Source organism: Salvia hispanica, chromosome 4, assembly GCF_023119035.1.
Source record: "Salvia hispanica cultivar TCC Black 2014 chromosome 4, UniMelb_Shisp_WGS_1.0, whole genome shotgun sequence".
NCBI lineage: Eukaryota > Viridiplantae > Streptophyta > Magnoliopsida > Lamiales > Lamiaceae > Salvia > Salvia hispanica.
In genome coordinates this window covers 1,424,254-1,435,251 of record NC_062968.1, presented here as the reverse complement: position 1 = coordinate 1,435,251, position 10,998 = coordinate 1,424,254, and the positions used below count along the sequence as shown (strand labels likewise).

Genomic DNA, 10,998 nt, shown 5'->3' with positions numbered 1-10,998 from the left:
TGTAGATTGTTGTATTTATGTTATTATGTGTGTTGTTCTTGCATCTTATAGATAAAGATTTTATCAATCCTGTGTAGTATTTTTAATATTCTTGCACTTTTTTTACTTGGTCATAATTATATATTGGGTATATTGGGGCACATTTTGGTCATAAACTGAACGTGACATAATAAATGAGTGCATGGCACATGTGAAAAGAAATTGATGAGAGTACTACCATAGTATCACGATTATCGCATCAGATAATGTATATGTAGTAAATGTAAGTATCATAAAGACTGAATAAGTTTTTATGAAAATTTGTGAATAAGGTAATGACTACAAAAATTTCCTTTTCGTACAAGCGTGCTATTGCCACATGATTTATTGGAAAACAAACAGGATTATTATGAAGAAATTTTGATTTTATTTTGAGCGAGGAAATATTGACTTCCGGTCCTTACAGTTCCGAGTGCTAGATGAGGCTGATGAAATGCTGAGGATGGGTTTTGTTGACGATGTTGAACTTATTCTTGGCAAGGTTGAGGATTCTAGCAAAGTCCAAACGCTGCTTTTCAGTGCTACATTGCCAGTTTGGGTTAAGCAAATATCTACCAAATTTTTGAAACCAGACAAGAAAACTGCTGACCTTGTTGGTAATGAGAAAATGAAAGCCAGCACCAATGTAAGGCATTTTGTCCTTCCCTGCTCTGTATCTGCCAGAGCTCAGCTCATTCCTGACATCATTCGTTGCTATAGCAGTGGTGGACGCACTATTATTTTCACTGAGACAAAGGATTCTGCTTCCACACTTGCTGGTGTGCTTCCTGGAGCACGTGCATTGCATGGTGATATACAACAGTCTACCCGTGAGGTAACTCTTAATGCCTTCAGATCAGGCAAATTTTCTACACTTGTGGCTACCAATGTTGCAGCACGAGGACTAGACATTGATGATGTCCAGTTAATTATTCAGTGTGAGCCACCTCGTGATGTAGAGGCATACATTCATCGATCTGGGAGAACAGGAAGAGCTGGGAAAAGTGGTGTTGCTGTGATGCTTTATGATCCTAGGATGTCAAATTTTTCTAGGATCGAAAGAGAATCAGGTGTTAAATTTGAACGTATAAGTGCTCCACAGCCATCTGATATAGCTAAATCTGCTGGTGTTGAAGCAGCAGAAAAAATCAATGAAATTTCAGATAGTGTGATTCCGGTATTCAAAGCTGCAGCTGAAGAGTTACTCAACTCATCTGATTTAACTCCAGCAGACCTACTTGCTAAGGCATTGGCCAATGCTGCTGGTTACACTGAAATTAAGAATCGGTCACTTCTCACTTCATTGGAAAATCATGTTACTGTACAGCTCGAGTGTGGAAAGCCCATCTACTCACCATCGTTTGCTTATGGAGCTCTGAGGAGGTTTTTGCCTGAGGAGAAGGTTGAATCTATAAAGGGTCTTTCATTAACTGCCGATGGGAAGGGTGCTGTATTCGACGTTGCTGTCGAAGATCTTGATGCTTTCCTTGCAGGGCAAGAGAATGCTGCTGGTGTGAGCTTGGAAGTGGTGACCTTGTTGCCAAATTTGCAGGAAAGAGAGCCATCAAGAGGAAGATTTGGTGGTGGCGGTGGTGGCCGTGGTGGCTTTGGTGATAGGAAGAGGGCCTATGAGATTTATATACTAGTTTCAGTTTTCTCTTGGCACCGATGTGGGACAGTCATATGTTATATTTTTAGTTTCAATTGCCAACACCCTCCCTCAAACCCTTCAAGGTGAATCTTAGGTGAATCTTGGAGGGGTTGGACTTTTTCTAATCGATTGGACAATCGGTCCAATTTTTTTTCGATCGGTTGGACCATTTGGCCCAAATTTTTAAGTCCAGATATACTGCTGGATCAGTCATTTTTTTGTTTCGGCCCAGATATACTGTTGGGTCAGTTAAATTTGACCCACAGTCGGCGACCCGCTCTGATACCATGATAGAAATCCATAGGTTCCATCCTAAAACCAATTGGTGATAGGAAGAGGGCCCATGAGATTTATATACTAGTTTCAGTTTTCTTTTGGCACCGATGTGGGACAGTCATATGTTATATTTTTAGTTTCAATTGCCAACAAGTTATATAGTAGTACTCCCCCCGTCCCATAAAAGTTGAGACGTATTCCCTTTTATTCCGTCCCAACAAAGTTGAGTCATTTCTTTTTTTAACAAAAGACAAAACATCTAATCACTCTTACTTGTATTCCATCATTTACTTTACTCTCTCTTATCTTTCCTACTTTTTTCATCTCTCCTATTTATTTAATATAAATTCTTAATCTTCGTGCCCAAAAGTTTTGTCCCAACTTTTATGGGACGGATGGAGTAGTATTTCTTTATAATACATTCCACATATTTAAGTATTGGTTTAATGCTTTCGTTATTTCTCACATTTTTTTTCCTTTTGAATCGGAATATGATTTTTAAAGAATAATTCTTTTCTTCGTTTACGAAGGTGGAATTTTTAAAGTTTCCATTGAATCGGAATATGATTTTTGTAAGTAAAGCTTATATATCTTGAAACTTACAATCAAATTTTAAATCTTACATACCCAAGAAAAGTATCTATTTCTCTTCATTATAACTTTTTATTTGTTTTATTATTATTATTATTATTATTATTATTATTATTATTATTATTATTATTATTATTATTATTATTATTATTATTATTATTCGTTTTCAATAACTTCCAGTGTACTGTTCCTTTGTTTAATTAATGTGTTTAGCAATGCAATCATCAGTTATATTATTAAAGCCAGTGCTAATAATTTATAACAAAATTCAGAATATAGGAGTACAATATTTTTAGGAACACATGACTCAAGGTAAAAATGAATTTTGACTCAATTTATTAGACTAGATACAATTTACCTTATGTCTATTCTTTGCTCTCTTTCCAAGTTTTTGTGATTCTATTATTACACAAAGCTTTCAAGAACAGATACCAATTTGACATCAATTTTCTTTTTCACTTTTAATATGTTATGAATTTTTCTTTTCTTTTGTAGGTTATAATCTTGAAAAGCGATAAAAGCAGATGTAGTGTGTAATAATAAAGAATGGTAAATTTTTATAATGAAAATGAATTTCTTTATCATTTAATATAGTCCTAGACTAGTAACTACACATCTTGGATAACTTAAAAGTTGTTTACTTAATATATGTCGGTATTTTGATATCTTATCTTGGCAAGGTTATCTATGACATCTAATTATATTCATACTCCTGATACATTTCATACATTTAATTTAATTTTTTTGATTTAAGCACTAATTCTCTCTTACATTTCAATTTTGAATTGAAATTGAAGCTCGCAGCCAACCTAAATGCCACACTTATAGGTTTGATCAAAGTCATTAGCATAATGCTAAAACGATTGTTTCGATCCAAAATATTCAATAACCCGATCGCAAGCCACTTAACCCTAAAACTCCTAATTCGAGATGCCAGTGACCCCACATGCAACACCTCTCGCCCCAACGTTAGTACTATATAAGGTTTGAATCGCATAATGTTGGCAGAAGTAAAGAAATCATTAGAGTTTTTTCATCGCTTTCTCCAATCTTCAACCGAATCGACCTGCAGCTTGAAGCCGGCCTGGATCAGCTTGACACGTAATGTATTTGATCTATAATTTTCATTGTTGTGAATTTTGTGGTTGTGAATGGTAATGAGATGCTGGGGTGTATTTGATCTATGAAATGGCCATCTATTTGCTGTGTGTGTGTGTGTGTGTGTGTGTTTCTGTAATTATAATGTGATTTGTGAAATGTATGGCAGCTCATTGTTGTGATTTAATTCTAGTAATTTTATGTTGAATTGTCGGATTACAAGATAAATATTTTCCGGATTCGTTGTTAAATTAGATGAAAATCTAAATTATTTATATTCTTTTTTTTGGTTTTAACTACAGGTGCCGAACCCGCCTTTTGACGGAATCCGACTAATCCTGCTCGACCGGGCTTGCGGATTAAGGCTGAAAGTCTTCCAGCGGGTGGCGGGGTTTGAACCCTTGACCTCAAGATCACCACAGGTAGAATTTATAATCAATAGGAATTTGATTTTTGTTAGTAAAACTTTTATGTCTGAAATGCAAGATATTTGATGAGAATTCTTCCTTTTCCCCTTTTTTTTGGCGTTTTCCCTAATTGTATTCTTATTCAATAAGGTTTTCAAATCCAACGTTGTGTGTTAACTAGTAAATAATTATTGTCGGAAAATTGGTGTTATTGTATTTTAATAAAAATTTGATAAGGTGAAAGTGAGTCGTCGTCTCTCATTATTCTGTTGCCGAATATTAAATTTTTGTATAATAGTACTATGATTCTTTATGGAATGAAAATAATTTAATTAGGTATTTCATACCCTGGTTAGTTTGTTTTGTTCAGCGGCCTTTGCCACTTTTATTACCCAAAAAAAAAAGAATTTCTCTAATTTATATTCCCTACATTTGGTCATTCACAATCATGTCATTAAAACTATTTTGCCATATCTTTTTCCTTAACTATTTATGGGACTACATTTTTATTTTCTATTCATTTCTTATTTTAATTTATTTATTATGAAATTTAATTAATTTATTACTTTAATTTCACTAAAACACAAAAATTACATAATTAAAATTCCCAAAAACTACATATAGCATATAAAAAAAATTTAAAACTTACATTATCAAAATCCTAAAATATTGACAAATTACAAAATTAAACTAGATACCTAACTATTTTTTGAGTATCCCGGTCATTCTCTAGTGAGATTTCAATGTCATCATCCTTTTTCGCCGGACATATATAGTGCAATAAAATGATAAATGTAGAGAGAAAATTGTAGGTAAGAGAGACTCAGTGTGAAAATAATTATGAGTTGAATGAGACTTTAGTTATTTTGGGTAAATATAAACTTTCGTTTACCTCTATATAAGTGGACCTATATATATTATACAAATTTTAAATTATAATATGGGCTATTAGTTAGATGCAGTAATTTGATGTCAACAGATAACAAATAACGTCAACAAAAATGTCAACTCATTGTTAATTGGTTAACATTGTATTGATATTTTGTGTTGACACTTTTGTTGACGTTATTTGTCATCTATTGACATCAAATACTGAGATCTAATAGTCCAAATTATAGTTTAGAGTTTGTAAGATATACCATATAATCGTATACGTAGTTTGCATTAGAATAGGACCCCACTTGTTCATGTTCGTGCGAACATGGACAACTGAGTAATTGTGTGATATCGACTGAAATTCGTATCAGCTGATTATATTTATAATTATACATTACACGTAGTGTTTAGTTTGACTTGATTTAAAAAATTTAAATATTGTTAATACCCAAAGTATCTAGAACTTTTTGCATAATATGTCGAGATTAAAATCTAAATGATTTATATATCTAAAGTATAATTTTTTGCTTTGTTTACAAAGATAGAATGTTTCAAGTTTCCATAGAATCGGAATGTGATTTAGTTAGTAAAGCTTATATGTCTTGAATTACATATATTGATGAGTATTTGAGAATACTTCCTTACTTGGAAATTATTTACCTTATCTTTATTCCTTACTTGCATTCCAGGTTTGCATGATTCTATTATTCAATGCATACAGGAACATTTTCTTTTCCATATGAGAAGTGACAAACAGAAGAAAAAGAAAATATAATTGTTGAGAGAGAAAAAAAGAGAGATGGAGCATGAGAGTTTTCCTCATAAGCTTCATGAACATCCGCTGAGTTTGATCCCCGACTCCGCCAAGCAAAGTGATTATTACAACTCATACTGTTATGGTTGTGGGAGATACTTTATACCCGGAGATGCAACGTATGGATGCAGCCTCAGGTGTGGATATCATAGTTTGTTACACAAAGAATGCATGGAAATGCCGCGAGAGATTATGCACCCTATCCATCCTTCACACCCTCTCACACTCCATGATTTTGGATCAAGAATATGTGCAGTTTGTAAAGAATATGTGTTTGGGATGATAGGCTACAGATGTAGCCAAGAGGGCTGTGATGGATTGTGGATCCACTTGGGATGCGCGGGCTTTCTTACTGATAAGCAGCCGCTTATGTACCACCAAAGCCACCCTCATCATCAGCTACGCTTTTCCAAGAGAACGAGGTGGTGCACATTCCCCTGTGATGCATGTGGTGCCACTGAGAAAGGGGACTCCTACATCTGCACTCTCTGCGACTACTGGATACACGAGAGTTGCGCGCTACTCCCATTGTCCGCGCACTTCCCTCATCATCACCCTGCCCACACACTCTCCCTCGCATTTTCTCTTCCATCTGAGTATATCAAATATGAATTTGATTGTGGTATATGCAGCATGACTTTGCCATTGAGACGATGGCTCTATCACTGCCACCTTTGTAGATATATCGTCCATCTCAACTGTGCCACCTCCACGTAATACTTCTTACTACTATTTTCTCATACAATTTGTGTCAAAACATGCACATTCAGTTAAAATGTTTTTGTTGATTTTCTATCAGATTTGATGATGAAAATGCAATTGATGGTGAGAAAGATGTCACCAAGTTTCCGATAGCAGTAGATGACATGTATGAGGAGATAATCAAACCTTTCGTTAGGCGAGAAAGTGGAAAAGTTCTCATCCCTCATGATGATCAGAACAAGGGTGGCAAGTACAGGTTCTTTGGTCACCCTGATCATCTACTAACTTTTACTACATTTTCATCGTCTTCTTCATCATCATCTCAAGATCGCTACAAAAAAGATGATGATGATGACGATGATGAAGATGAGTTTGACATTATTCCGAGATCGGAATTAACATGTGATGGGTGCACATTGGCTATACATGAAAAGAAGCAAACATATGGTGATGGGTATGAGAGTGGTTACATGAGTTGTGAAGAATGCAAATACTTTCTCCATTTGTCGTGCTTCAACTTACCGCTACACATCCCCTCTCTTCCAATCCATCCTCTCAAAGATCACAGCTTAAGGCTTCAAAATGTTGATGGCAATCTAACAGATAGTAAATACTGTTATATTTGTCATGCTTATACGAATGGGCTCTATTACTCTTGTACCCACGAAGGCTGCAGGTTCAACTTAGACATCAAGTGTTCTTCTCTGCCTAGCACCATAACACACGCAGCTCACCCACGACATAATTATCTCGAGATAGTCACAAGTGATTATGAGTCTTTTTTCTGTGTTAACTGTTATAGCTTTATAAGTTCAACTGTGGGACAATACAAATGCAATAGTTGCAGATTCAGTGTGTGTGGTGCATGCGTGATGCTACCAGCAACAAATAAGCATAGATTGGAGAATCACATGTTATGGTTGACATACGATGCTCGGTTTAACCATCCCGGTGAGTTCTACTGCAGTAGTTGCGAACAACAAATGGACCCCAGAAGTTGGATGTATTATTGTCGAGACTGCGATCAATCCTTTCACCCGGAATGCTTTCCTGCTACGTCAGGTGAGTACAGAAACATCAAATATGGGACAAAGCAGTATGTGATATCCATTCATGATCACCCTCTCAGATTTCAAATCATATCCAACAAAAAGAGATGTGATCAATGTCATGAAGATAGTTATGATAGGCCCGGATTTCAATGTGCGTCGTGCTTCTTTGTCGTGGGTGTAGAGTGCGGTGTGAAATGCTTGGGTGATGCCTAGAGGCAATCTTATGCAAATCAAAACAAATTTCTCTTGTTAATTGGGTGCATGCATATGTAGTTTGTTGTATTTATGTTATGATGTGTGTTGTTCTTGTATCTTATGTATTTTGATAATTTTTATGTATAAAGATTTTATCAATTCTGTGTATTTAATATTCTTGCACTTCTTTTACTTGGTCATAGAGTGGTGAACACTATGGGAGCTAGAGTCATCTCAACGTGACATAATTATTGAGTACATAATGTTGCAAAAATTGATTCTTTCTTGACACAATTTTTATTGTGAATCCTAAAACCTTGATTCTAAAAAATAAAATCAGAAAGAAATGGTCATTAGCTCAATTTTATTTGGAACTTGGAAGTACTATTTCTTTGATAACGAATAATAACTAAACTACACACCCTCCGTCGCGAGAAAATATTCAGTGGTCCGGACACACCACGTGGCATGATGACGTGGTGTGTCCCACTAATTAGAAGCTGACAAATGGAAGTAGTAGAAATATAGAAATTACACTATATAAGGTATCTAGTTATTATAAATAGAATAAAATTTAGAATTTAAAAAACTTTTCAAATTACAGTTTAAACTATTAATATATATATATATAATAATAATAAATTTCATTTTTTTTTATTTATCTATTCAAAGAGTAAAAATTTAGTGGTCAATCCTCACCAAGGTGTCAATCCTATTTGGTATGCTCTACTAATAGAGATTTGACAAGTGGAAAATACATATAGTCATGTTTCCAACTAGATATATAAACAAGGGAAACATTAAATTATATGGAAAGTTTCTTCAAACTCCATGTATAATAAATACTCCACTACATATGAAAGAGATATTCATTATTCTATTTATTTAAATAATTAATCATCATCACAATTATTGTCAAGTCAATTTATACGTAAATATACAAAAACGATAACTTTATATTAGAACATTATTTGTTTTATTTTATTATGAAACCATGGTGATATTTCATGTATTAACTATTATCAATTAACTTTGATAAGATCAAATTTTTTAATTGGGGATCACTATCACTTTTATTATAGTAGATTTAATTTTTTATAAAAATAGATCATTTAGGGTTGGCACGAGTTTTAATGTCATCCATTTTTTTATACGACAAAAACAAATTCATAACTGTTAATTACATTTGTATATTTGTTTGGCATTCTCATTGAGCCAATTTTTACCTATTGTACCATTGAAAACTCCATAAATCGGCCTCCGACCCCTTCGCCCCAATCTTTTTGTGGTGAGATCAAAACATTCTCCTTTTTGCAGTGCGATTTCCTTGCACTTCTCTTTACTTTGGTTGTAAACTGAATGTGACATAATAAATGAGTGCATGGAACATGTGAAAAAAAAATTGTAACTTAAACCATAAATTAAATCTTGAACAAAGATTTAGTTATGTTGGGTAAATATAAACTTTCGGTTACCTCTATATAAGTGGATCTACATATATTATATACAAATTTCAAATATACTAGATGTAGTGACTTAGCTTGACGTTAACAGATGACAAATAAAGTCAACAAAAATGTCAACTCGACGTCAACCAATTACATTGTATTGACATTATGTGTCATCTATTGACTCTCATTTTATTATAAAACTAATATATAAAAGCAGGACTCACTATCTACTAACTCCGAGTCAAATGGTAACGAATTATTTGGGATGGAGGGAGTAATCCAGGTTATAGTTTGGAGTTTGTAAGACGTAGGATGTATGTACTTTGCATTAGAAAGGAGCCTAGTAGGTGATATGGTAATGTAAATGTAAGTTCTTTAGTAATTAAACAAAATTAATAAGCTTTCACCATTTTCTGTTTCTATTTGTATGTAAACTACTCAACTTTTGATCTCTTCTAATTCTGCAGCCATAGATTCAGGCCGTGATCTTGCCGTCAGAGACAGTTTAGGCTTAAATTTCATGGAATTATTATTTCTGCATTGCCCCAAATTATATTAATTGAAATTCGAATCAGCTTATTATAGTTATAATACATTCCACGTATTTAATTTGACTTAATTTAAACATTTTATATTGCATTATTTCTTGGCTTCTTGCTCACTATTTTTTCCTTTTGAATTGAAATGAAGCTTGGTTCCTTTTGAATTGAAATGAAGCTTGGTGCCCAACTTAAAAGTCACATTTCGTTTTTATTAAAGTAGTCATTATAGTGCGAGAAATATTGTTTCGAATCCAAAGTATCTATCTAGTGCTACTTTTTTCATAATATTTCGAGATTAAAATCTAAATAATTTATAGTAATATATATAAAGTATAACTCTTTGCTTTGTTTACTAAGTTGGAATGTTTCAACTTTCAAGTTTCCATAGAATCGGATGTGATTTTGTAAGTAAAGCTTATATGTCTTGAATTACAAGATATTGATGAGAAATTGAGAATACTTCCTTACTTGGAAATTATTTACCTTTTTCTTTATTTCTTACTTGCATTCCAGGTTTGCAATGATTTTATTGCTCAATGTATATAGGAACATTTTCTTTTCCATGTGAGGAGTGACAAACACAGGAAGAAGAGAAAAAAATAATTGTTGAGAGAGAAAAAGAGAGAGATGGAGCAGGAGAGTTTTCCTCATATGCTTCATGAACACCCTCTGAGTCTGATCCCCGACCCGGCCAAGCAAGGTGATTACGATCCATATTGTTCTGGTTGTTGGAGATTCATTTTACCCGGAGATGCAACGTATGGATGCAGCCTCAGGTGTGGATTTGAGAGGTTGTTACACAAAGAATGCATGGAAATGCTTCAAGAGATTATGCATCCTATCCATCCTTCACACCTTCTCACACTCTATGAGTCATACACAATTTTTGGATCAAAAGAATGCGCGGTTTGTGAAGAAAAGGTGTATGGGTTAGGCTACAGATGTAGCCAAGGGGGCTGTGATGGATTACGGATCCACTTGGGATGCGCGGGGTTTCTTACTGATAAGCAGCCGCTTATGTACCATCCAAGCCACCCTCAACATCAGCTACGGTTTTCAAAGAAGACGAGGTGGTGTCCATTCCCCTGCGATGCATGTGGTGCCACTGAGAAAGGGGACTCCTACACCTGCACCCTCTGTGATTACTCCATACACGAGAGCTGCGCACTCCTCCCTGAGTCTAAGGACTTCCCTCATCATCACCACTCTCTCTCACTCACGTATTCTCTTCCATCTGAGTATATCAAATATGAATTTGATTGTGGCATATGCAGTATGACTTTGCCGTTGAGACGATGGCTCTATCATTGCCACCTTTGTAGATA

The 10,998-nt window shown here is 34.6% G+C and overlaps 3 protein-coding genes across 3 annotated transcripts in view; all 3 read left to right on the top strand.

Moving 5' to 3' along the window:
* Positions 1–409: 409 nt before the first annotated feature.
* Positions 410–4,128, top strand: LOC125185502 (DEAD-box ATP-dependent RNA helicase 7-like; the record flags this gene model as incomplete). Its single annotated transcript, XM_048082036.1, has 2 exons — positions 410–1,669; positions 3,937–4,128. Coding segments are annotated over 2 exons (1,452 nt in total), but the record flags the coding sequence as incomplete, so codon positions are not given.
* LOC125185170 lies at positions 3,564–7,848 on the top strand. The gene is made up of 4 exons (XM_048081667.1): positions 3,564–3,637; positions 3,937–4,056; positions 5,607–6,444; positions 6,531–7,848. The coding sequence occupies exons 3-4, from the start codon at positions 5,717–5,719 to the stop codon at positions 7,696–7,698; spliced, it is 1,896 nt and encodes a 631-aa protein (XP_047937624.1). The 5' UTR covers positions 3,564–3,637; positions 3,937–4,056; positions 5,607–5,716; the 3' UTR covers positions 7,699–7,848.
* Positions 7,849–10,268: 2,420 nt separating this feature from the next.
* The window catches only part of LOC125185488, a 9,077-nt gene continuing 8,347 nt past the window's right edge, over positions 10,269–10,998 (top strand). Inside the window, exon 1 of the mRNA XM_048082018.1 lies at positions 10,269–10,998. This exon is cut by the window's right edge and continues 30 nt beyond it. Within this exon, the coding sequence (XP_047937975.1) occupies positions 10,301–10,998 (698 nt within the window). The 5' untranslated portion in view covers positions 10,269–10,300.